This window comes from Dryobates pubescens, chromosome 9, assembly GCF_014839835.1.
Source record: "Dryobates pubescens isolate bDryPub1 chromosome 9, bDryPub1.pri, whole genome shotgun sequence".
Taxonomy (NCBI): Eukaryota; Metazoa; Chordata; class Aves; order Piciformes; family Picidae; genus Dryobates; species Dryobates pubescens.
Window position 1 is genome coordinate 3755542 of NC_071620.1, and position 27203 is coordinate 3782744.

The 27203-nt window shown below is 45.1% G+C and overlaps 1 protein-coding gene across 2 annotated transcripts in view; it reads right to left on the minus strand.

Annotated features, from left to right (window-relative positions):
• Nucleotides 1-27203, minus strand: part of EPB41L4B (erythrocyte membrane protein band 4.1 like 4B) — a 200057-nt gene that overhangs the window by 70322 nt on the left and 102532 nt on the right. Inside the window, exons 15-17 of one of the 2 annotated variants that reach the window (XM_054164396.1) lie at nucleotides 26318-26385; nucleotides 9943-10121; nucleotides 3437-3552 (exon numbers count right to left, since the gene is read on the minus strand). In XM_054164396.1, the coding sequence (XP_054020371.1) occupies nucleotides 3437-3552; nucleotides 9943-10121; nucleotides 26318-26385 (363 nt within the window). Of the gene's footprint in view, nucleotides 1-3436; nucleotides 3553-9942; nucleotides 10122-22293; nucleotides 22538-26317; nucleotides 26386-27203 lie in introns of those variants that run through there. The other variant, XM_054164395.1, reaches the window with a different exon arrangement.

Below are 27203 nucleotides of genomic sequence, written 5' to 3' on the forward strand. Positions count from 1 at the left end.
AGTCCCTTCATCATCCTGGTAGCTCTCCGTTGGCCTCTCTCCTTGTCGCTCTTGAACTGGGGAGCCCAGAACTGGATGCATTATTCCAGGTGAGGTCTCACCAGGGCATAGTAAAGGGGGAGGAGAACCTCTCCTGATCTGCTGGACACACTCCTCTATGGAGTTCTTCCTCTCTGGATTTTCAGAGAACAGCAGGAGGATCAGAGACTGGGCAAAAGTCACAGGTACTACTTGCACAGTATGCTGGGACACCAGATCAAAGTATTTTAAGCTTTCATTTAAAGAAAGGAAAAAGACCATAAATCTAATTTTGATATCACAAGGATACCATTGAGATTATCTGCTTGGATCATTTGTGCACCAGAAACCAGACGAGTTTACCCACTTGTGCACAGCGCTCAATATGGAAAGAGTCTTCTCACTTTTTCACTTTAGCCCTTTATGTATGCCAGACTCAGCTGTTGATAACTTTGACAGTGAAGGGGAGTCTCTTAAAGCATGTTTTGGACATTGCACCTAAATAAATGTTCTTAGCAGGTGTTCAGATAGAGTAGTTGTAGTCACATTTAACTACAGTGCTTCTCTCACAGGACCTGGGTATTTACTAGAGGAATCTGTGAGGGATGATCTTCCTTTGGCAAACTGCCACTGTTTAATTAGCTTTGCCCGTTAAAAACTGCACTCAATGCCAGTTAAAAGTGTTTCTGGAACTTGAGAAAGGTTCACAGGAAAAAGATGGCTTCTTTTCCATTGCATCCCCGCTTGTCCAATTCAAGTTTTATGTCTACTTTGTGGGTGTGGGTTAATTACAATTAACTAGAATGTTGAGGGAAAAGGTCCAAAATGTCATTTTTGATGCAAAGCACTTGACACTGATTTTTAACCTTGACTTCTATATCCTGGATTCTCTCATCCAGAGAAAAGAAAGATTATGCTATACAGCCTGTTTGTGCCTGTATTTTTAATACACTTTGCCATCTCTCCTTTGATTTTAATTTCCGTAACACTTTTCAGTGTGTCTGTTTATGACTTTTTAGGTGACCCTTTATGACTTTAGGGTGACTCTTTTATGACTTTCAGAGTGTCTTTTTATGACTTTATAGGGTGTCAGGTAAAGATAGGACTAGGGGGAATGGTGGATGAGAAGCTCAACAGGAGCCACCAGTGTGCTCTTGCAGCCCTTGGGCTGCATCAAGAGAAGCAACAGACAGCAGGTCAAGGGAGGCAATTCACAGAATCACAGAATCACCAAGGTTGGAAGAGACCTCAAAGATCATCAAATCCAACCTGTCATGACAGACCCCATGACTAAACATTGGCACCAAGTGCCATGTCCAATCCCCTCTTAAACACCTTCAGTGATGGTGACTGCATCACCTCCCTGGGCAGCACATTCCAATGGCTAATGACTCTCTCAGTGAAGAACTTTCTCCTCACCTCAAGCTTAAACTTCCCCTGGTGCAGCTTGAAACTGTGTCCTCTTGTTCTGGTGCTGGTTGCTTGAGAGAAGAGACCAACTCCCTCCTGGGTACAACCTCCTTTCAGGTAGTTATAGAGAGCAATAAGGTCTCCCCTGAGCCTCCTCTTCTCCAGGCTAAGCAATCCAATCTCCCTCAGCCTCTCCTCACAGGGCTGTGCTCAAGGCCTCTCCCCAGCCTCCTTGACCTTCTCTGGACATGTTCAAGAGTCTCAATGTCCTTCCTAAACTGAGGGGCCCAGAACTGGACACAGGACTCAAGGTGTGGCCTAACCAATGCAGAGTACAGGGGCACAATGACTTCCCTGCTTCTGCTGGCCACACTATTCTTGATGCAGGCCAGGATGCCATTGGCCTTCTTGGCTACCTGGGCACACTACTGGCTCATGTTTAGGTGGCTATCAGTCAGCACCCCCAGGACCCTCTCTGTTTGGCAGCTCTCCAGCCACTCTGACCCCAGCCTGTAGCTCTGCATGGGGTTGCTGTGGCCAAAGTGCAGCACCTGGCACTTGGACTTGTTGAATGCCATTCCCTTGGACTCCACCCATCTGTTCAGTTGGTTGAGGTCCCTCTGCAGATCCCTTCCACCCTCTAACTGACCAACATCTGCTCCCAACTTGGTATCATCTGCAAATTTGCTGATGACTGACTCAATCCCCTCATCCAAATCATCAATGAAGATATTAAAGAGGATGGGGCCCAGCACTGATCCCTGGGGGACACCACTAGTGATTCTCCCCCTCTTACTCCACTCTGGTGAGACCCCACCAATTCTGGACCCCTATTACAGGAAAGATCTGGAGGTGCTGGAACGTGTCCAGAGAAGGGCCACAAGGATGATCAGAGGGCTGGAGCTCCTCTCCTATGAGGACAGACTGAGAGAATTTGGGCTGTTCAGTCTGCAGAAGAGAAGGTTCTGAGGAGACCTATTTGTGGGCTTCCAGTATCTGAAAGGGGCTACAAGAAAGCTGGGGAGGGACTTTTTAGGGTGTCAGGGAATGATAGGACTAGGAGGAATGGAACAAAACTAGAAATGGGTAGATTCAGATTGGATGTTAGGAAAAAGTTCTTCCCCATGAGGGTGGTGAGACTCTGGCACAGGTTGCTGTGAGCAACCTGATGTAATGTGAGATGTCCCTGTCTATGGCAGGGGGGTTGGAACTAGATAGTCCTTGAGGTCCCTTCCAATCAGTCCCTTCTATCAATGACAAAAGGCTGCTTGTAAACCAAGGTAAAGTAATTCAGTTAAATTCTATGCTGAACCAATGGAAAACTCTCAAAACAGCACATTTCTTTTAAAAGATCTGTACAGTCAGTGGGGGCTCAGATGCATCTCACTCGAAGCCAGTGGCAATGCTCTCACTGACTTCACTTGGTTCAGCTCAGGAATGATGTGGTTGCAAAACAGAGGTCCAGGTCTCTGTGGCTCTATCCAGACTCAGCTCAAGGCACCTCACAGTGCACACACAGTGGGGTTTTGCCTCACATGGATAAAAGAAGCCACCGATGTGCTGGACTCTGATTTCTGGCATAAACAGTGGGACATGGCTGTTTTGCCACCCCTGCAAAAACTTACTCATAAAACACCCACTAACAGCAGATGCCAGTGGGGGTTAAGGCATAACACGGTCTCTTTGTGTAGAAACCCAAGATTTTTTTATCACTTAAAGTGTTGTTATTTTTTTACAGCTCTGGGCTGCCTAGATGACTAACTCTTCACAACTCAGCTAAAACTCTGTCATAACATTGTTGCAGCAGCTTCTGAAATTTTAAAAGGCAAAGCTGGAGGAAATGCTAAATCCAAAACCCAAACTTGAGTCCCATAAGAAGATGGTGAGAGGTGATTAAAAAGCAAGCCAGTTGCAGATGAATGCTGATTTGCATTGGAGGTGACAATATGAAATGACAAAGGGGGCTCTTTGGCATATATATGTAAAAATATATACATATATGCTATACCTTGTTCATGCTGATGTGCAGGGCTGGCCATGGTCCAACTACCTTCACACTCTCCGTTTCTATTTTCTTCAGATGAGAAGTTTCATCAAAAAGAAGGGGAAGTCCTGAGCTCAGTTCTATAAAGATGCCCAAAAGAAAGAAAGAAAAAAAACACAAACACAACAGTCTGAAGGGAGGCTACAGAAGAATTGCAGAGCATGACACTCAACTACATTTGAGGAAACAGAGGTCAGCAAATCATCTTCCCCATAAGATCATCTGAAGCGTTTCATAATTACTCCTGTCAGGTCATTTTGCCTTTTTCTATTTAGCAAACAATTCCTCCCCCTCCTCCTTCTCACCCATCCCTTCATTTCAGTAGGGCTTTAGACAGCTTTGTGTTAGATAATTCTCTCCTTACCTCCCCCTCTCCACCCTCTCTGTATTCTAAAACTCAGTTGACACCGGAGAGATTATTTATGCAGCCAAGGTGCCACTCTCAAAACATGTGATGCGTAAAAGAGATCACAGTATAGCTCTTAACTTCTCTCAGACATCTTTATTTATATGCCAGCCTCTTGAAGACTGTTGTCAGGAATTTGCTGTGCTTTGTCAACAGAGATTTTTGAGCAAGCCACTGACACAGAAAGATAAGACGAAATATTTTTCGAGACAGCTCGGGAAGGTCTCTGCCAACATCCTAGCATTGTGTGGGGTATATTTGTATATTTGCAAGGACTCTTGAGAAAAATGAGCTCCACCATGTGATGATCCAACTAATCTCTGTGTTCTCCTGCGTTTCTTTTTGCCATGGACTCTAGGTAACAACAGTTGGGAACAATCCGGTAATCTCTGGAGTCCGGTTCAAAGCTCACTGAAATCAATAAATCCCTTGCACTGATTACAGTTTGGTTTGGATCAGGTTTGTAAGCTGGCCTAAGAATGTTAAATATTGCTCACTCAAGATCTAATTCTGCAGCTGTTTAAATATACACTAAGGGCTTTGCTGACTAGAGACAAACTGCTAAAACCAGCTCCTAGGGATATAAGCAAAAAGCTGTTATACTGGGGAATAAATTACCACAGTCATAAGACATGATGATGGCTGGATAGTTGGGGGTTTTTTTGAAGAAACACTTTCATGTCAAGAGAGAATGTAGAGGGGGAAAAGTGCCTCATTTAAACTGTTTGAGTTTGCTGTGATTTCAAACTGACTTTTAAACTGTTTTGGTGGTGGTTGTTGCTTGGGTTTGTTGTTGTTGTTGTTGAAAGGGAGGGCTCTGGAAAAGAAGACAGCCAGTTTATCCTTTTAGCTGAACCTGGAAACCAGATTTTGGAGGGGAAAAAAAGGCAAAATTTGAAGTCCTACAAAAGACATGCATCTCCTGAGCTGGCATTAAGTCTTGGCAAAACCATGCTGTCATCCCAAGAAAAGAGCTGGCAGTACTGTGTTTTTTCAAAGCACTGTTTTCAGCCTGAAACTTGGTCTGCATTACACCATTCTCTGCTCAGGGTTACACAAGGACTTCCACAGAGAGCAGTTCAGGATTAAAGCATGTTTTGTTTTGTTTTGAAGTGATAGGCTGCAAGCTCAGCCCAGAGTTCAAGAAGCAAGCTGGGCCCTCATTTGTCATTCATTATTTTCTGTCATAAAAATTCTGTGAGCTACACTGCATACTTGCTGGCATCTGCTCTCAGTGATAGCCCCAGCTGCTGCCAGTAGCTGTGCTCACGCGCACCTGGTAATTCATGAGCAACACTGCCATGCCAGTTAGGCTAAGCAAGCAGCTCACCCTCTGTATGTGGCAGTGCTGGCACTATAAGGCTAACTGCTGTTGAATACCGTGGTCCCTGGAACCAGGGTTCTGCCGATTCCTCAGGAGAAGATCTGCTGCAGAAGAAGATACGATTTGTGCACATGAGCTTTGAGGTGAAGGGCAGCACCGAAAACAGAATGATCAGGCTGAATGCAGGATAACATCATCTGCTGCTGAACTGCCTTCATGAACACACATCAGATTTGTTTCACCAGATTTCACTTCTTCCAGTAACTGAAGCAGACAAATTACTTGGAATGTGAAAAATCAGGCAAGTCTGGCCCAGGTTTGTTTTCTGTAACAAAACCCCAGGCTGTGAGTTTGCTGCGAGCCATGTACCAGCACTTAAAGGGAACCTTGGCTGGCCGTATGGTTGCTTCGCTCTCTCCTGTCCATGTTCTGTGAATTGTGCTGGAATCTTGGCATTTATCAGGTGTAAGTGGAGGAAAGGCAGATGCTTCCTCCCTCTCTTGACCTGATGTCAAACAGCTATTGATGGGTCATTCTGCGTGCCATGTCCAATGGATTTCAAACCGCCTCAGAGCTCAGACACGAGTCCAGTCGACAGGAACTGGAAAAAGCCACAAAATGCCCATGGTCCCTCAAAAAACTACATGGCAGCCAAACCAAAGCACTAATCTGCACAGCTTCAGCTCTATCAGCCTCATGAGAAAGTTTCCACTATGACAGCGTATTGCCTGCATAAGAACGTTCAGCTTTCTTAGTATTTCCACTTTAGATAATTTGGTCACAAGTACTCTCTTCCTCGAGAGTGTCCCCAGGTTAGTGATCGCTTCCTGGAAACAGTTTCCCAGCAGCGGCATTTCCACACAGCCTGGAGGCAGGCATCAGTCCCCTGTGCCTCCACATTCCTGATGCAGACTCCTGATAATGTTTCCTCTCTGAGTTTTTCTTGTCCCACACATTCTGCCATGTGTGCCAACCCAGATAACTGATGGCCAGCCAGCAAGTTCCATGCTGTGTTTCAGCACATACACTACAAGCCTCTATGGCTCTCTGTGCAGTGGTTTCTTCAGCTGCTCAGCCTGAGAGGCATCTGAACAAATATATTAAAAACTTTACCAAGCTCACTGAGTACCAGCCTCAATGAGGCACCCAGACTTGTCACCCCGAACTGCATATGGCTAACTTTGATTCTGCTTTAGGAGATGGAGTTCTGTCCATACCACCACTGCTCTAATGCTGTAGATGTGCCAGGTCTAACTGTGGACTGGCCTTTCAAGTGAAATCAGCTTTGCACTTCTGGCCAGGTGATTCCTCAGGGAATCAGCGATGAGCGGCTGTGGGGCAGCATGCTTGCACTGTTATAAACCAGTGCACGGTCTGCACAGCTGCTGAACAGCTCAGCTGGACACAAGTGGCATGAATGCACCACAGTCTCCCCATGGAGGCGCCCTCTCCCTTTCTGCTCCCTTACAGAAACTGGGAATTGGCATTTGGCAGTATTGGCATTAGGCCATGACAGGAATGAGCACAAATGCTATTTTCTTTCATAGAATTGTATCACTGTTTTGGTTGGAAAAGACCCCCAAGATCATCCAGTCAAACAATTAGCCTAACCCCACAGTGGCCATTAAACCATGCCCATGAAGTGCCACGTCCACACGTTTCTTGAACACCTCCAGGGATGGTGATTCCTCCACCTCCCTGGGCAACCCATTACAATGCCTGACCACTCTTTCAGTAAAGAAAGTTTTCCTAGTATCCAATCTAAACCTCCACTGGAATAATTTCAGGACATTTCTTCTCATCCTATCACCTGATACTAGAAAGACTGAACCCCACCTCACTCTAACCTCCTTTCAGGTAGTTGTAGAGAGCAATGAGGTCTCCCCTCAGCCACCTCTTCTCCAGACTAAACAACCCCGGTTCCCTCAGCTGCTCCTCCCTCATAAGACTTATTATCTAGACCCTTCATCAGCTTTGCTGCCCATCTCTGAACATGATCCAGCAACTCAATGTCCTTCTTAGAGTGAAAGTCCCAAAACTGAACCCAATGTTCAAGCTGCAGCTTCAAGAGGGCCCAGTAGAGGGGCACAATCAATTCCCTACTCCTACAGGTCACATTATTCCTTTCAATTCCTTATATTTTATTACTAGAATGGAATGGGTTAGTCATGTTTTGGGGTTTTTTTATCATATGTATATAACAATCTGGAGGTCACAGAAATTATGTTTAAAAGGATAGCTTCAAATTTATGTGATCAATGTCTGACTGTAAAGCAAAGGCCAGCTTCCTAAAGCCTGATTCTTGGAATGACAAGAGGTGAGGCTGTCCATCTGCCTGATTTAGCCATGCTGTCTCTCCTTACTTCTCTGCAGCCCTTCCCAACTGCACAATTGCAGTCAAGGATAATTCGAAATACAAGTGCCTGATGTTGCTTGCCCACAGAGTCATCAGTGTTATCTGATTTTATACAGGAAGGGAAGATATCCAGGAGCCACACTCTTCCAAAATGTGGTTTGATGAAAAAAATTGGTAACTCCCAGGCTAGGAGCCAGATACATGCAGTTAGCACAAACCAAGCAAAGAGAAAGGCAAATCTGTCTGCAGGAGTAGCTGCAACATGCATGTTTCAGCTGCTGAAGTCCCATTCAAAGTGTCACAGATGTTGGACAGGCTGGGGAAGCTGTGTCCTCTGAGAGGTGTGATATCTAGGGGAGAGAGCTTGCCCTCCCCATGCCTGGAGGGACATAGCTTTCTGGGGCCCACACCTGATATTCCAGGTACCACTCCATGGGCACAGAGAACTGCTCTCAACGTTTGCCCTTAGGCTTTCCGATGCCTTTCCTAAGGTTATTTCAGCAACAAAAAGAGGCAAGAATGTAGTGCAAGAGGAAACAGAGCAGGAATAAACAGCCTGCACTGTGTTTTTGTTGTGGTTTCCTTATTCACCTTCTGCTCTAGAGGCTGGTAGGGCACATGGCAATGCTGTGGTGAGCTGGAGACTGGCCCTGCTGCAGTCACTGGGGCAGAAGCCAAGGTCCCTAGGGGCTGACCTGGAATCCTGGGTGCTGGATGGGATAAGAGGAAGTGGGGGCCCACAGTGCCTTCAGGGCATCAGGAGCATAGCTGGTTCTGACTGCATTTCCTGGCATGCTCCAGCTCTAATTTAGGAATGAAAAACACGGGCTGACACACCCCCTGGTGTGTCACCACCTCCTCCTGCACCAGGCTGACAGCCTGGGTGAGACTTTCCAGCTCAACCTTGCCAGCTTCCCTCCATCATCAGTGCTCAGCCACTCCTGATGGTGGTTCTGTGACCAAGCAAATGAGTCCCAGCAGGTGCATGGCCAGGGCAAATCACCAGCAGCTACACAATGGTAACAGAACCTGCAGACTGTGTCTGAGGTGTGGATAGCCTTCAGCAGTGCAAGACTGCACAGCAGCCTACCCCAGGCCTCTTTGGCAGCACCATGTTGGGGAAAGACCATGCTGGTGATGCACCATGTCAGCCCCATGCACTTTCCAGCATGATGGCAGGCCAGTGTGGAGTGGACAATCCACAGAAGACAGCATGCCTCCTGGAGATGGCTCCTGAGGGAGTAGCTTCATTGAGAGTCTCAGCAATTCATTTTGGTGCTTGGGATTCTTTGTTGCTTAAACAAGGCCATGCATTTTATTTCTTGAGCTTCCCTCCTAAAAATGTTATCTTCCTCTCCTTGGGAAAGAAAAGGTTTCAGAGTTTCTGAAACAAAGTCTGATTAAAGTGCTCAAGAAGGTTGATGCCTGTGGGACAGCCTATAGCCAAGTCATCCAGCAACATCCATTACAAGATCCTGGTTTCAGGAATTTGAAAGTCACCAGGTCAGGGTGATTTGCCACCGCAGATGATTGAAAGAAGACCTTATCATCCCCCTGAGGCAAGGAAAATCAGACATCATACCCTGTTTTGCTCGTCTCCCTAAATCCTTACAGAGCTTCAGCACCCTGCACACGGCAGCATGCAGAAATGTCACGTTTGGAGACCAAGAAATAGGATTGATTAATAGCAGGGATGTCTCCCTTCCGGTTCCTGTGTAAACCTACAAGCATTTGGCCAAGCTATATACCCTTAAAAAAGCCTATACATGTCCAGCAGCAGAGAATTGCACCCAGGCTCCCCAAGGCTGCATCAGGAACAGATATGCTCTCCTCTTTGCTTTCTACAAGCCAAAAATTTCTCCACTGAGCAAGCAAGCATACTCCAATTATGGGAGGTAAGGCTGAACAGGAATTGTACCCATTATCTAAGCCAAGAGCAACATGCTGTTAGTCAAGTGCTCTAAAATTTTTGTTGTGTCCAGGTATGAAAACAAAACTCAGCTCCAAACAATGAGGGCTGAAGGCCAGCTGGGTAGATCAGCAAAAGACAACAGCAGATGAGGGTAACTTTGTGAAACTACACAAATAAATGGTGACAATGAAAAGCACCCTGTGCCAAGTGGCTAGAGACTTGGTATCTGTGACTAATTGGGTATTTGTTCATCTGTGGAACACCAATCTAACAGCACATTCCCCAGCCCTGTAGCAAAGCCAGAAAATTGCAAATCTTGTCTTGTCTGCACAGCAAATAACAACAGAAAACCATCTTCTTCAACAGGAAAAACTGAAACATGTGCTGTTTTCCTTTTTCCTTTACCTCCTTGCCAGAGACAAATCTGAAAGCAGCACAATTACTGAAATGACACTCTTTGGAGTGGACTTACTGTTTGGGTTTGGAATCCCAGAAACAATGTCTTTGTTGTCAGGAGCAAGAGCACCATAATTGACGTGATGGTGGTGATGGCGGTGGTGGTGGTGCCTTGCAGGCATCTTTGTAGTATATGGCACTCCACCATTCTCCTCAATGTTGAACTGATGCAGATCACTGTTGTTCAGGGGATAGCTGCAAGATAAATTCAGATCAAATTACAATGGTAAACAGCAGGAGAAATTCTTTACTCTGAACATATTGGAACACTCCAACCCCCAGGGAGGGGCTGGAGGTGCCATACCTGGAGACATTCAAGGTCAGGCTTCATAGGGAATGTCCCTGATTACAGCAGGGGGTGTTGGATTTTTAAAGGCCCCTTCCAATCCAGTGCATTCTATTGTTCTATGATTCTAAGTTGTACTTTCAGAGACTTAGAATGCTACCTTTCTTAGGGGAAAATGCATAGCTTTTTTGTAAAGAATTTTTGTACCAAGATACTTCCCAAACCTTTACAGTTTTCTGTTAACAGAAGACTCATAAGCTGAGGAAAAAGGATGCCTCTGTCTAGCATGACTTTAACACCAGAGTTGTTTTTTGTTTTCCACACTGCACAATCCCTGCTACTCTTAAGCCAAGACAATGACAGACTGACTTATGGAATGCAATCCCTGAAAACATCAAAACTTGTCCTGCAGAAATTTGCAACATCACCTGGGAGAGGAAAGTGGGAAGGCAGCAAACAACTCCTTTAAAGTCAAATTGCCAGGAAGGCACACCAAGGAACAGTCCTAGAACAAGAAAATCTGGGGCTCCAAATTTAACAGTACAAAGCAGCTGTATGAAAATATTGTCACTTGGGGGAAAAAAAACAAAGAAAGATTGGAGATAAAGGTTTTACAGGTCAAACCACACAAAATAGCACTTGGTCAAAGAGGAATCAGGCCTGTGTTGGTGAACTAATGTGGTGGGTTGAAATTCCACACCCCCCCCGCATTATCTTTGCCAGCCCAGACCAGTTGGAAGAAAATAAAAGTTGTACTTATAGACAAAACTACAATCTACAATGGAATGTAATGACTATGTAGAAAACATGCAGGATTTACAGATATTTACAATTAATAAACAACACAAGGAAGCTACTAGTTTCTCCTTGCCTGTCTCCCCAGACCCCATGTACAAAAGGGAGAAGAGAAAAGAGCAGAGAAAGTTGCTGTTAGACTTAACCAAAACAATGCAGCCAAGGCCAAGGAGAAGCAAGTTAGTATCTCTCCAGTGTGAAGAAACAAGGAGAGAAGAGGAAATTGCTTTGGTGTGGCCAATCTTAAGGCAGATATCTCTCCAATCTTTATTTTCCTTTTTACACCCAATGGTGATTTATTTACATTTTACTACTTTTCTGTTCAAGATCTGTGAAGAATTTCACAGGCATAGCCTAAAACTACCACAATTAATAGTGGCATTCAACAAGTCCAAGTGCCAGGTTCTGCACTTCGGTCACAACAACCCCATGCAGTGCTACAGGCTGAGGACAGAGTGGCTGGAGAGCAGCCTGGCAGAAAGGGACCTGAGGGTACTGGTTCATAGTAGGCTGAACATGAGCCAGCAGTGTGCCCAGGTGGCCAAATAGGCCAAGAGCATCCTGGCCTGTATCAAGAATAGTGTGGGCAGCAGAAGCAGGGAAGTCCTTCTGTCCCTGTACTCAGCACTGGTTAGGTAACGCCTTGAGTACCGTGTCCAGTTCTGGGCCCCTCAGTTTAAGGAGGATTTTGAGACAGTTGAATGTGTCCAGAGAAGAGCAACAAGGGTGGGGAGAGGCCTCAGGCACAGCCCTGTGAGGAGAGGCTGAGGGAGCTGGGATTGTTTAACCTGGAGAAGAGGAGGCTCAGGGGAGACCTTATTGCTGTCTACAACTACCTGAAGGGAGGCTGTAGCCAGGTGGAGGTTGGTCTCTTCTCCCAGGCAAGCAGCACCAGAACAAGAGGACACAGTCTCAAGGCTTGAGGTGAGGAGAAAGTTCTTCCCAGAAAGAGTAATTGGCCATTGGAATGTGCTGCCCAGGGAGGTGGTGGAGTCCCTATCCCTGGAGGTGTTCAAGAGGGGATTGAATGTGGCACTTGAAGCCATGCTTTAGTAATGAGGTGTTGGTTGACAGGTTGGACTTGATAATCTCTGAGGTCTTTTCCAACCTTATTGACTCTATGATTCTATGATTCCAATTATTTTCACTTTTTTTGTTGGGGGTGTATGTCTCAGTAGGAGATGAACTGCTGTCAGTCAGAGGAAGAAAGGGAGATGTGCTGAAGCTGTAATATTTCTCTATCTCAGAGGTGCCAAATGACACTGCTGATCTTCTTCAATACTTCGAACTGATGCTGTTTTGGCTTACTGTTTGCAGTGATGCTGAATTTGCAGAAATGTGCTTTCTCTCCATGCCAGACTGAGCAGACACTACACAGATACAGCAAATGATGTGAATGCTCTTTCCCCAGGGGAGTGCTCGACATTTTCGCAGTTTCAACTTAGTCCATAGTGCTGCGTTAGACAGCAGGTGCAGCACAGCATTTCATTTCAAGAAGAGATTAATCCTCTGCCCATTTGAAAAGTACTGAAGAAATCTCCCACTGCATGGGTTTCCTGCTTGCTTTTATTATTGGCAGCAGCTGAAAACCCTGACAATATGGAACAGGACAGATGGAATAATTAAAGGAACAATGACAAAATTATGCCTAGCTACTCGCTTCGTATGTTCTCTGCTGATTAGTTGCTGATTCAGAGCAAAATTAACCAGTCCCCTGTAAATCACAGGATCATAGGATGTCAAGGGTTGGAAGGGACCCACAGAGATCATCGAATCATAGAATCAATAAGGTTGGAAAAGACCTCAAAGATCATCAAGTCCAACCTGTCACCAAACACCTCATGACTACTAAACCATGGCACCAAGTGCCATGTCCAGTCCCCTCTTGAACACCTCCAGGGATGGTGACTCCACCATCTCCCTGGGTAGACCATTCCAACAGCTAACTACTGTCTCTGCCAGAGCAGGACCATACAATCTAGCTCAGGTCACAGAAGAACACATCCAGATGGGCACTGAAAGTCTCCACTCCTTGTGTTGAGGTGGAACCTCCTGTGCTGCAGCTTACATCCATTGCTCCTTGTCCTATCACAGGGAGCAAGTGAGCAGAGCCTGTCCCCTCCCTCCTGACACCCAGCACCAAGATATTTATAAACATTTATTAAATCCCTTCTAAGTCTTCTCTTCTCCAGACTAAAAAGCCCCAGGTCCCTCAGCCTCTCCTCATCAGGCAGTGCTCCAGTCCCCTAATCATCCTTGCAGCCCTTCACAGGAGCCTCTCCAGCAGATCCCTGTGCCTCTTAAATTGGGGAGCCCAAAACTGAACACAGTACTCAAGATGAGGTCTCCCTGGGGCAGAGTAGAGTGGGATGAGAACCTCCCTTGATCTGCTGGACACACTCCTCTTAATACACCTCAGGATTGCATTGGCCTTCTTGGCCACCAGGGCACATTGCTGCCCCATGGATAACTTGTTATCTACCAGCACTCCCAGGTCCCTCTCCAAATAAACACATCATTTCCAAAGATATGCTGAAGCAGGCAACTCGGGACACTATTAATAATTACAGTCTTCTCAGCAACAACTTCTGACGGTATGGAGTTTCTGACTGAGTAGTAACTGAGTAACAGTTTGATTTGGTTCCTTTTTGAAAATGGGAGATGGAGAGTGGAACATTGTGTGCTGAGAGCCCTGGGGCTGTCTGGAGAAGACTGAGAGGGGATTAAATACATGTTTATAAATATCAGAGGGCTGGGGGTCAAGAGGGAGGGGACAGGCTCTGCTCAGTTGCATCCTTGGATAGGACAAGGGGTAATGGATATAAACTACAGCACAGGAGGTTCCACCTCAACGTGAGGAGGAACTTCTTCACTGTGAGGGTAACAGAGCACTGGAACAGGCTGCCCAGGGAGGTTGTGGAGTCTCCTTCTCTGGAGACTTTCAAGCCCCATCTGGATGTGTTCCTGTGTGACCTGTGCTGTATTCTGTGGTCCTGCTCTGGCAGGGGGGTTGGACTCAATGATCTTTGAAGGTCTCTTCCAATCCCTAACACCCTATGATCCTATTAATCTTGGCAGGTTCCTGGTATGTAGCAATGACTGCCAATCAAGGCATTTCTGATGCCTTATTTGCATTAAGGAAACAATACAAATAGGTGTCTGATCCACACAGTACAGCTTCGGTGAGCTGGCCAGGACTGGTCTGTGTTTTGAAACTGCACTATACATTCAGTGTTGAAGTCAAATCAAGCACATGCCTGCTCAGGGAACATGGTACTGGCTATTGACTTTGTACACTCTCCTGCACCCTCCCTTCAAGTGCCTGGGACTGATGTTAACATTTTATGACTGATAGGTGGTTTTGTTCACACATTTAAAACCCCTGCTGGAAACAAGAGGACACAGTCTCAAGCTGCACCAGGGGAAGTTTAGGCTGGAGGTGAGGAGAAAGTTCTTCCCAGAAAGAGTAATTGGCCATTGGAATGTGCAAAGCAGCAAAAAGCAGAAGCAAGCAAGCCAAAAACCCAAGCCAGAAAACTACCCCTCCATCCCTCCTTGTCCTGCCGCCATCCCAGTGGAAGAGACCAACACCCAAGAAGCTGGAACCCAGAAGCAGCAACCCGAACAGGAAGCCTCCCATGTTGCAATCTGAACTTCAAGCCCCCCAATACTTTGGTCCAGTCAGGACTTTCATTGTTGAAGCTGTCATGCCTGCAGCATGGCATAAATAACAGCAGCAGGTTCAACTCAACCCATGACATTCTCCATCCCTTATTCTATACCATCTGCATCATGCCCAGCAGCAATCAAGGTCAAACAGTGTACATCATACATCGGTCACTGTCCATTCTCACTCAAAGTGAGATTGCTTTGCAGTACACAGATGATTGCTTGTTGCAGATGCCCTGGAGCTCCACTCTGTTCCACTATAGTCTGGATCAGTCCATGACTGGTCCAAATGGTGGGGCTGAGTTTCCACCCCTGGGGCATTTGAGTGGGGCAGTTGAGTCCAATGACTCCTTCCACCCCTCCAAGTGAAAGTAAACTGTGGCTTTGTTCCAGTGCTCAGCTTCCAATGCACACAGGAGTGGAGATCCTTCTGTCATAGCAGAAATACAGACAGGCTCCACCTCTCCAGCCTGCCAAGACGTCAGTTCTGTACAGTCCAATAAATCCAGCTGTCCCTCCCCTCCACCTGGTTGGAAGCAGGGCCCCTCTAATTCTGATTGGAATCACCTGCATCTTGAAGATGCTTTGTGAGATCTTTCAGAAGAATCAGAAGCAGTATCAGCTTGTCTGTTCTCCTTGGGTGATTCTCCACTGGAAACTGAGGTGGCATTCTTCAAGGAAGAATTCCCTTATAATTCACATCTCATGAAGCTAGGACTGCAGTGTGTTTTCCATCCCATTTCCTCATGTCCTCCCCATGCTCACACAAGTAAAACCACAGGATGCTGGGGTGTGTACCCCCCAGAGTCTCTCCCTCAGAGAGGGGAGCACCTGCTCCTCCTGGCTGAAAACCAGGACCGTACAGGCAGGGAGCAGAACATGTTCTTCTTGAGTTGATGGACCTCCTAAGACAGTTTCTTCACAGCTGAAATACAGGCCTGGTCAGAGGAGGAGAGATTTATCTCCCTGGTATTGCTGAGGCCTTCTGTTTGCTTCATCCACTGTTTGCCCTTGGCTATCTTCCAAACCCAGAGATAGGAACAGTGCAAGTAGCTCTGTCTCTTTCTCTTGTTCCCATGATGGCCCTAGTTTGTCCTTATCTTTTCCAGGTTTCTTTTTCCATACAAGGGGAGCTGGTACTGGCACAGACTGATTTTTTGCTGCAGCCATGCCTGCCGGCCCAGAGACCTTCTCTTGCTCCTGAGCACTCTGAACACCGATGAGGGGATTTCGATATGCATGTGCTAATCCCCAACACACTGCAAAGATTTCTTTCTCTTGGGAACTCCCAGGGGTTTCCCAAACATTTCACCAGCTTGTCAGGCTTTTGCACTTGCTCAGGGGTGAATTTACAAATCACCAGAAGGCTCCACTGCTCTAACAGCTTACTCAGACATTCCCATACACCCTGCCACTCATCATTATTCAGCGCTGGGGCAGATCTCTCAGGGATGTTCTTAAGGAAGTCCAGTATTGCTCTGCAAATACCCCGGCATTCAACACAGGAGCCTGGCCTGCTGGCATTCAATACAGGAGCCTCAGAACTGCAAGCCATTCCCCTGAGATAAAGCTCATCACCAGAAGGAATAGAGACAAAATGCCAGCGCACTGGAGCCAGCTGCCAGCAGAAAGCAAATACTCCAACATCGTGAACACACAGGACAGGGGGAAAAAATAAATACAGAAACCACTTTTAACGAGCTTCAAGCCTTAATTGAATCCCCTTGGTATCTCTCTTCTTTGTTATCTCAATCCTTTTGTGTGCTGCCAAAACTGACTGTCTTAATTAACACAGCTGCTTTCACTGCCTTACGTTGGTGTGCCAAAATATATGTGATGGTTTGAATCTGGTTTGAATTTGGCTGGTGCTGGTCTCTTCTCACAAGTGATTAGTGACAGAACAAGAGGGAATGGCTGCAAGCTATGACTGGGTAGGTTTAGACTGGACATTAGGAAGAAGTTTTTCCCAACAAGAGCCATCAGGCACTGGAATGTGCTGCCCAGGGAGGTGGTTGAGTCGCCAACCCTGGATGTGTTTAAAGGTGGTTTGGATGTGGTGCTTGGGGATATGGTTCAGGGGGGACCCTTGTAGAGTAGGGTTATCGATTGGACTTGGTGATCCTGAGGGTCTTCTACAACCTGACTGTTTGTGATTCTGAACAAAGTGGGTCAAACTGAAGTAGTAGGTTAACCTGGCTATTTGTCCCAACACAGGAGTGAGGGAAAATTAACACAAAAAAACACCTGGGATTGAGAACAAAGCAAAAGCAGAAAAAGCGAGAGAAGAATAGAGTTTAGTGATCAAAAAGCAGGTAAGTATGGTACAAAATACCGAATTACCTGAGCCTGTTTGCAGAAGCAGCACAGCACAAAGCAGCAAAAAGCAGAAGCAAGCAAGCCAAATTAAATCTAGCCAGGGAGATCAAGAGGAATAACAAAAGTTTCTACAGGACCTTAATGGCAAAACAACGACCAAGGAAGGTATAGTCCCCCTCAGAAAGGAAATGGGAGAACTGGTGAAAAGTGATGTGGAGAAGGCTGAGGTTCTCAACAACTTCTTTAGCTCAGTGATCGCTGCCAAGAGCTCCAGCTGCACTCGTGAAATCACAGACAATAATGGCAGGGGCTGGAAGAAGGAACTGCCCATTGTGAGTGAAGATCAGGTTCATGAGCATCTGAAGAACCTGAAAGTGTTCAGGTCCATGGGACCTGATGGAATACACCCACAGGAGCTGAGGGAATTTGTGGATGAGGTTGCCAAACTGCTCTCTACCCCAGTGAAGTTCCCACTGACTGACTAAAGGGGAAACCTAACCCCCATTTTCAGAAAGGGAAAGAGGGATGTTCCAGAGAACTAAAGGCCAGTCAGACTCAGCTCTGTGCCTGTAAGATCATGGAGCAGATCCTCCTAGAGGCACTGCTGAGGCAGAAGAATAATGAAGATGTGATTTGGTATAGCTTCACCAAGGGCAAATCCTGCCTGACAAACCTGGTAGCCTTCTATAAATAAGGTCACATCATTAATAGATGAGGGACGAGCAACTGATGCCACTGACCTGGACCTGAGCAAAGCCTTCGACACTGTCCTGCACCACATCCTGGTCTCCAAGCTGGCGCAGGATGGGTTTGAGGAATGGACCATTCAGTGGATAAAAACTGGCTTGATGGCTGCACCCAAAGTGTGGCTGTCAATGGGTCCATGTCCAAGTGGAGGCCAGTGACAAGTGGAGTCCCTCAGGGATCAGTACTGGGACCAGGCTTGTTTAACATCTTTGTTGGTGAGATGGACAGTAGCATTGAGTGCACCCTCAGCAGGTTTGAAAACAGCACAGAACTGTGTGGTGCAGCTGACATGCTGGAGGAAAGGGATCCATCCAGAGGGACCTTGACAGGCTCCAGAGCTGGGCCCATGACAACCTCATGAGGTTCAACAAGATTAAGTGCAAGCTCCTGCATCTGGGTCAGGGCAATCCCAAGTGCTGATATAGGCTGGGCAGGGACTGGCTTGAGAGCAGCCCTGAAGAAAAGGAATTGGGGGTGCTGGGGGATGAGAAGCTCAATATGAGCCAGCAGTGTGCACTTGCAGCCCAGAAAGGCAACCAGAGCCTAGGCTGCATCAAGAGAAGCAGAGCCAGCAGGTCGAGGGAGGTGATTCTCCCCCTCTACTCCACTCTGGTGAGACCCCACCTGGAGTACTGCATCCAGTTCTGGAGCCTCTATTACAGGAAGGATATGGAGGTGCCGGAGCATGTCCATGAGAAGGGCTAGAGCACCTCTGCTATGAGGATAGGCTGAGAGAGTTGGGGTTGTTCAGTCTGGAGAAGAGAGGCTGTGACCTTTTGAGGCTGTGCCTTTAAGAAAGGGACAGTGCTGGCTAAAAGTTTTATAAATATACTGTGTTCTCAAGCCACCACAGAGGGCTCCAAGGAGACCCTACTGTAGCCTTCCAGTATCTGGGGCCTACAAGAAAGCTGGGGAGGGACTTTTTAGGGTGTCAGGTAATGACAGGACTAGGGAGAATGGATCCAAGATAGAGGAGGGTAGATTTAGATTAGACATATAGGAAGTTCTTTCCCTGGAGGGTGGTGAGACACTGGAACAGGTGTGGGGGTTCCCTGCCCATCACAGGGGAGTTGGAACTAGATGATCCTTGAGGTCCCTTCCGACCCTAACGATTCTATGACTGTATTCTGTGTCTAGCACTGTACTCATGCCCTTGCCCCATTTCCCCCCAAACTGATGTGAGGATAGTATTTATCACCTGTGATCAGATTACAGAAGAGTGCCCAAGTGGATGCTGTACTTGTAAAAAGATGATTTCAAACTCGAACAGCAAACTAACTTCAGAACAGAGTGGAAAAAGTTTGCACATAGAGTTCAAAAGGTACTGCTGAGCACATGCTTCAGTCAAATTCAAAAGGTGCTACCTCCTTCAGGCAGTTTGCAAGGCTTTTTTTAAATTACTTTCTTCTTTTTTTTTAAATGAAACCCCAACTTCTCTGTATGTTTAGAACACATTCAGAATGTGTTCTTCTCTCTGTACCTACCATGGTAGGCTGTATAACATGGTCTTTGCCAAGAATTGTGTGGCAATTCTTAATGAGGAATTCCTAGTTAAAATAGTTCAACACAAGGTAGAAACACTCACATACCAGGGCTGCTTAGCCTGGAGAAGAGGAGGCTCAGGGCAGACCTTATTGCTCTCTACAACTACCTGAAGGGAGGTTGTAGCCAGGCAGATGTTGGTCTCTTCTCCCAGGCAACCAGCACCAGAACAAGAGGACACAGCTGCACCAGGGGAGGTTTAGGCTGGATGTTAGGAAGAAGTTCTTCCCAGAAAGAGAGATTGGCCATTGGGATGTGCTGCCCAGGGAGGTGGTGGAGTCACCATCACTGGAAGTGTTTAGGAAGAGACTGGATGGGGTGCTTGGTGCCATGGTTTAGTTGATTAGACGGTGTTGGGTGATAGGTTGGACTCAGTGATCTCAGAGGTCTTTTCCAACCTGGTCAATTCAATTCTTATTCTCTTCTACCAAGTCCCTGCATCTATAAACTACCAGTGGCTTCCAGCAGCAGCATGAATCTAAGAGGTAGTGTTGATTTGTATGACCAGAGCTTTCCCAATACTTCATTTTGAAACAGAAGGTGCTACTCCATTTAACAGCTGAGTTAACCAAACCTTTCCCACCTTTCCTCACCTAATTTGCTTTTCACCTGCAGTGTTTTGTGAGGCTTCCAACAGAACTGCATTTCTAACATCACAAGGCCTGTATTAGTTAGTCACTTGTTAAAAACAGTATTTTGTCAGTTATGAGTGTGCTACTTTTAGGAAAAAAAAAATCAACATGCTTTTAAATTTAAAGCAACTCTTTTTTTTTTGGTACTACCCTGTTCAGATGGACTCTACCCACATCCACCTCTGTTCAGGTGATGTAAACTGCACAGATCAGTCACAGCAATACCAAGGGTCACAGAGGAAACAGGCAGAAATGCTCCCTTTTCCCAGCTGCATCACAGCTCATTTGCTACAAGAAGCCAACTAAGAGTAGAGGGAGGAATGACAGAAATTTGTGAAATTGATCTGTTCTTACCCAGCTGATCACTTGGTGTTTTGTTGGTGCACGCTTCTGCAAATAGCAAGGATATGGGACAAAAAAATGAAAAGGGGATTACAGAGTGCATGAGCTCCTTCTCCAGAGAAGCAATAACAACTGCTTCCCTCCAGGTGAGAGACAAACTGCAGAACATACAAGTCCCCCAAGTTGTTCTTCACCTGTGTGCAGTCCTCCTGCATAAGACATTTTAACACTGAAGGACTGGTAAGACCTTGTGCTGTCTTCAGATGTCAGGGAGATCCCTCATTCAGTGCACCTTTAGCAGATGACGACACGTGATGAGGAGGAACACTGACAATAAACCACACAGAAGCAATTACATTCTATGGCAAGAATGATACAGCATGTGAATCATGAAGCAACAATGCTACACTTTGATGTAAGCATTCCAAAAACTCCTCCTCCAGAGGGCATTCAGAGCAGCAGCTGGACTAGGCTCTTGTTCCAGTAACTCAAAGTGTCTTGTTCTTCCTTTCCAAATACAATGCTGCTGAAACAGAGGACTGGCCTGAGGGAACTGGAGACCCACCTTAAGCCTATTCAGGCATTTTCAGATCTCAGTGCACAATTGCTTTATTGTTTTCCCTCCCTCTACAGACTGCACTGAAAAACATCGATCCAGCACAGCATTCCAGGGCAAAACAGGTACAAGCATAAGGGGTATTGTATCTATCCACCCTTCCCCCCCAATCTTAAAAAACAAAACCAAAAAAAAGCATCATAACCAGAACTAGAAGACTGAAAAATTTTATTTGTACTTAGCACATACAGGAAAGATCAAACTGAATGTTAAAAGGCAGCGTTTGTAAACAACCACATTTCACAAAAAAGCTACATACTGGCGAATTTGCTGTGAAAAAAAATCCATAGGTATAGCCATTTCTGTGTATTTATCAAAATCAAGTTAAAAGGCCTACTTCATTTTAAAAGTACCCCAAACGAAGACTCATTCATCCCAGGAACTTCAGACACGCCACGAATGCAAGGCCTAATTAAAACAAGCGCACGAGCACAGATGGCACGACGATTTCCAGTGAAAAACCAACCAACCAAAAAAACAACCCCCAAACAAAACCACCCAAACTAAATAAAAACAAACCCAAACCACCCCAAATTGGCAAATGATTAAAATATCAACCGAGCCTATTTAAAGACCTAGGTTTGTGAAACACACATTCAGCTTTGAGCACACACGTAAAGCTTTGAGCTCTAGCACATCAAAGCCTACCTTTCAAAAAACAGAGCTACTTCACTGCACCACCCTCACCTTGTAGTGTACCAGCTATGAGCTGTGATTTTTGAATCCACTCACAGAAAAGTTACCAGCAGGTGGTTTTTATGTGACTGCAGAGTTCACGTCCATAATCACAGTAAAAATAAGGAAGACAGCAGCACCCTTTTAGCAAGGATTCTTTTGTGACATTCTTGCCTTTCCAGCAGCAGGTATGGGTTTGGGGAATGCTATGAATATCACAAGTCAGAAAAGAAAAAAAAGAAGTACACATACTGCATGGAGTTTATTATAGTGCTCTTTCCCTCTCCTTGTTCTCACCAGCACCTCTATTTTTGCTGCAGAACACAAGAATGAAAAACAAACAACAACCAAATCTATGACTGCTTTGGTAGGCTCCCTTTGCTGGTGGTCCACAAGTTATTTTGATTGTGTGAATTCTGTCCTTCCCTCCCTCCAACATCCTATTTGCATGCCAGCTAAAAAAGGTTTCTCAAACTTCATCTATTAGTTTGACTTGAAAGGAAAACAAAACAATATAAATAAGGTGCAAATGGCTGATTTTCAGCAGCAGGCAGAGAGCCACAGATTCAGAACTACAGAAGAATGTAAATCCCCACAAACAGGTCTGGTCTTGGGGCACTGAAAACTCTTAGCTCAGCTTTCACAAAAGGCTTTTCAAGATCTATTACAAAGACACAGAAAAATCCTTTTCATGACAACGTCCAGGAACACTAAACCAAGGATGGGTGTACATACAAAGACACACATTTTTACACACAGTTCACTCTGACATACTGCAGACAGACAAGGACCATGGAATGCAGTGATCATCGGGGATGGCAGGTGAAATGAAGATGGCTGCTTTCAGAGAGTCGTCATGAGTTTATCTTGGTACAGCATGCTTTGGACTCCTCCTAAGTTCTTCTGGTTTTGTTCCTGGATATATCGTAAATTGCTGTCCTCTCCACTTGTAAGGGGGGTCCAGTATGGCCTGTCATCATGATAGGGTGGCCTGTACCATTTGCAGTTATGGATTAGTGAGAGATGGAAATAAACTTGTGAGTGCCACACGGTACCATGAGTTCATCCAGCAAGTGCTAAGCATGCATAGGGTTTGATAGGCAGCTAGTGGTACAGGAAAGAAATGATAGGTCTGATGCAGAATCCACTGAAGCAAATAGGAATCAATTACAGCTGATCTCAAGAGGCTTTGAATCAGAGGTCCAACATTTTACAGCAGGCTGTGCATCAATGCCCCTGAATCCCAAAAGGATGGTAGGGAGAGGGGACGAGGCTACAGGAAATCTAAGTGCATACAACTAGTTAGTAAAATAAACCACACACATCATGCAAAAAGTTGAGCTCATGAGAATATATCCTTAAGGTGTAAAAAAAAATAAATTGAGAATTGTAACTCTATTAAGAATGAAACTTGCTCTTCTGTAAGTGGTGGTGGAGTCACCATCACTGGAGGTGTTTAGGAAGAGACTGGATGGGGTGCTTGGTGCCATGGTTCAGTGGATTAGATGGTGCTGGATGACAGGTTGGACTTGATGATCTCAAAGATCTCTTCCAACCTGGTCTGGTGTGGTCTATTCTATTCTGGCCTATCCTATCCTATCCTATCCTACTGCCATTGCTCATCACTGGTGTGGTTAATTACACTGAAGCAGTCTGTAAGTTACATGGTCACATTTTGTTAAGATGAACACCTACACTCTATACCTAGTTACAGTGCAGTGAAACTTGTGAAACATTATGAGGAAAAATATCTTTTCCTTATTTGTTCATGATTTCTCACTGCTTAGAGATATGAACCTCAACCACTCTTACAGGGTGTCCTGAATGGGACACATTCACATGGTGGGGAGGTGGGAAAGGAGGACAAATAAACAAAAAACTTGACCAGTCTGTAGGAAACCACAGTATTTAGCATTCCTGTATTACCAAACTGAAGTCACACTTTTCATTTTGGTGATTTCTTTGGATGCTAGTGGAAATTATGCATTTGTGATTTGTCCTCTTATCTCCAGAATACAAACAATGAGTCCTGGTGCTCCTGATGTTTTCTGGGTTGCATTTTTTTCCCCTACAGAAGCAGGATATTGAATAACACATCTAAGTGCAGGGTTCTACATATTGGCCACAACAACTAAATGCAGTGCTACAGGCTGGGGACAGAGTGGCTGAAGAGCAGCCAGGCAGAGGGGGACCTGGGGGTACAGGTGGACAGCAGCTGAACATGAGCCAGCAGGGTGCCCAGGTGGCCAAGAAGGCCAAGGGCATCCTGGCCTGGATCAGGAGCAGTGTGGCCAGCAGGAGCAGGGAAGTCCTTCTGCCCCTGTACTCAGCACTGGTTAGGCTATACCTAAGGTACTGTGTCCAGCTCTGGGCCCCTCAGTTTAGGAAAGATGTTGAGATGCTGGAACGTGTCCAGAGAAGGGCAATGAGGCTGGGGGAGGGGTCTGGAGCACAGACCTGTGAGGAGAGGCTGAGGGAGCTGGGGTTGCTTAGCCTGGAGAAGAGGAGGCTCAGGGCAGACCTTATTGCTCTCTACAGCTCCCTGAAGGGAGGTTGTAGCCAGGTGTGGGTTGGTCTCTTCTCCCAGGCAAGCAGCACCAGAACAAGAGGACACAGTCTCAAGATGTGCCAGGGGAGGTTTAGGCTGGCTGTTAGGAAGAAGTTCTTTCCAGAAAGAGAGATTGGCCCTCGGAATGTGCTGCCTAGGGAGGTGGTGGAGTCACCATCACTGGAAGTCTTTAAAATTGTACTGGATGAGGCACTTGGTGCCATGGTTTAGTTGATTAGATGTTGTTGGGTGATAGGTTGGACTTGGTGATCTCAAAGGTCTTTTCCAACCTGATTAATACTGTATTCTGTAAATATAAGCAGCTGAAGGCTACCTTCCTTTGGGAATATTCTTGTTATATAATGATGGCTGCTCATTGGAAGTAATTTTGTAAGACGACTGAAAAGCACTTCAATGGATGGATTTTACGAAGTCTGAGACACAACTCCACATTCTATTTCACAAATTATTTGACATAAAACACATATAACATGTATTTATTGCAGAGATAATTTAATTTCAGCCCTTGGTTCATCCTGGACATGCATGACCAACAGAAAGCATTTGTTGCATCTGTGCTTTGATCACAGTCGGGTGGATTAACCTTCCTCATATCAAACTCTCCAAGATGTTAAATGCCAGCCCTTCCACTCTGACTCCAAATTGGAATAACTTAAAAGTTTCCACTTGAATTACATATTTAAGAATGATTACCTAACTGGGACAAAAATTCTGACCATCTTTTCTATGAAGCTTGCACAACTGAGCTTTTAAGTACCATTTTTAGCCTCACAGGCCCAGCTATAAAAAAAACAACGCTGTTCATATTTCCCTGACCTTAATCTTTTCCTAGGCAGTGGAAGGGTTGCCTACACAGATAACAATACATTATTGTGCTTATTTCTAATAGCACTCTGCTGCAGGGTGAACTATCTGATTTTAAATGTTACAGACTAGTATCATAAATGAAGAAATCTCTCCAAGAATTTCAGCAAAGCTCCAAACAATTTATAAAATCATTAACCTCTCTTGGCAGTGGCTCTTGGCAATGTTGAATTATAGATTTTTAACTGCACACAGTTAAGTAGACAAGTAAACCCTAAACCCAGGAAGAATCTTGAATATCAAATACAGGTAAATCAAATACAGGTAAAATTAATTAACCAAGTTGAAGTCTGTTTCTAGCATAAATTTAGTATCTGCTTTACTGCTGTATGCTAGGAATTTTGAGGTGACAACAAGTATGCCTGCTCCTCTGACTAGTAAGTATTTCTAACCACATACTTGCCAGTATTTTGCATTCCTAGACTTAAACTTGGACCAAATTATCTTTTCACCCATTTTAAGATCAGACTCATCTCCAGAGCCTGCCTACACTAAGAACAAAACTTATGTAACCTGACGTAAGAATACAGAAAGCTAAGATGAATAGGAACGATCATTAGGGCATCAGCATTTTTCAATCAAGGCAGTAATTATTTGCCTAAAAAACTAATTAAATCTAAAAAGATTATTATTATTTATTTTTTTTTAGATCAGGATAGAACAGCAGCTGAGTTTTGTCACATGGGCACGCACAGGCACGTATCCACCAGCAGGTGCACGCCTCCCCTGTGCATTCCACCCAGCTGGCTCTAATTTGAATTGAATTTGTTCCAAAAGTTCTTTCCACTGACTTTGCCTCATTACTACTTACAAGGTTAACAGACAGTAGCATACCACTTACAGGACTATTTTTGGGAAACAGTTCTCAAAACCTCAATGCCATCGTTTCGTTAATTTTATTTTTCCATACTCATTTCTGAAAGAGCTGCAATGCAAGAATCTATTCACTCATAACTGAAGTTTACCCTAAAAGGTGGACTTTTTTTCCCCCTGTCTTATGAAATCAATGCTGATCAAACTGCCCTTAGTTTTATAGAAGCCACGGGTTATCTTTTCCATACAATTTATTCCCTAGTGTATTTCCAATTGCATTTCAAATTCTGAATGAAAAACATCATTTCAGGTTGATTTGCCAAGGAGATTGTGGCATTCCAAAGCAAAATTTAAAAGAGAAAGCATTTAATGCTGCCTCTAAATCACAACCTTAGATGTGATTTAGAAACTGAAACTTGTTTGAGTTTCATGTGCAGAAAATTAACCAATACCTGCACCAAAGCTTCGTGCCAAGAGATTAAGAAAGAAGTAATTATCTTTTTTCACAAAGTGAAGACTGCTTACCTCACATTCACAGGTGTATGTGGATGCCAGTGTGGCTGAGCAGGATGTATATTAGCATGATACTGTGGCTGCAAGTGAAAACATTGAGCCTGGTTAAGGAAATAATATAAAAGCTCCCTAATAGCTTCAAGTTTTTATTTTCCTGGGGTCACGAGGAACACGCTCCCCACTGTTTCAGACCATATCTCATGCCACTGAGCACATACACGAGACCTCTTGGCAATGGACTTGCTTGCTAGGGCACATTCATGGGAAAATAAAAAGAGAATTGCTATCTCTGGCACATAGAGTGTTTCTCATAGACAGCACATCAAAAGAATGTCACTTTTAATCAAAGGTGGAGAAGGAGAAAGGTTGACTATTAGAATTGCAGTCTCCAGAAGCCCACCTATCTTGGTGGCAACATTTCTTTCTTATATGCATTGGACCTTGAAGTATAACCAGTGAAACAAAAACCACTAGTGAGGCTTTTAATAAAATCAAGTGTTAAGACCAAGTTCTCATGCACACAGTTTGGATGAAGGCACAGCTTGCTTTACCAGCAACACTGACTGCTAGCATCACAGGTGAAAAACAGGTAAGTTTTCTCCCTGAAGTGTATAAAGGAGCTTGCTCAAGAAAGAACCAACAAACAGAGGTTTGATTAGCAATTACCTCCTTAAATGTTGTGATGAGGGAGACAGTTGGAACTTTGAACGTGTGGTCAAGGGTCATTCAGTGGGAGAGGCTGCTCTAGACAAAAGCTTATTCACAAAGCAGTCTCCAGTGGGCCTCTTCACAGTCCCAAAGGCTTTCACCTTTCCTTCTCTTTCTCAGGGAAAGAAAAGGAAAGAAGGGGGCAAACAGAGTGTATTCAGCTTGCAGAGTATCCAAGAACACAGAGGAA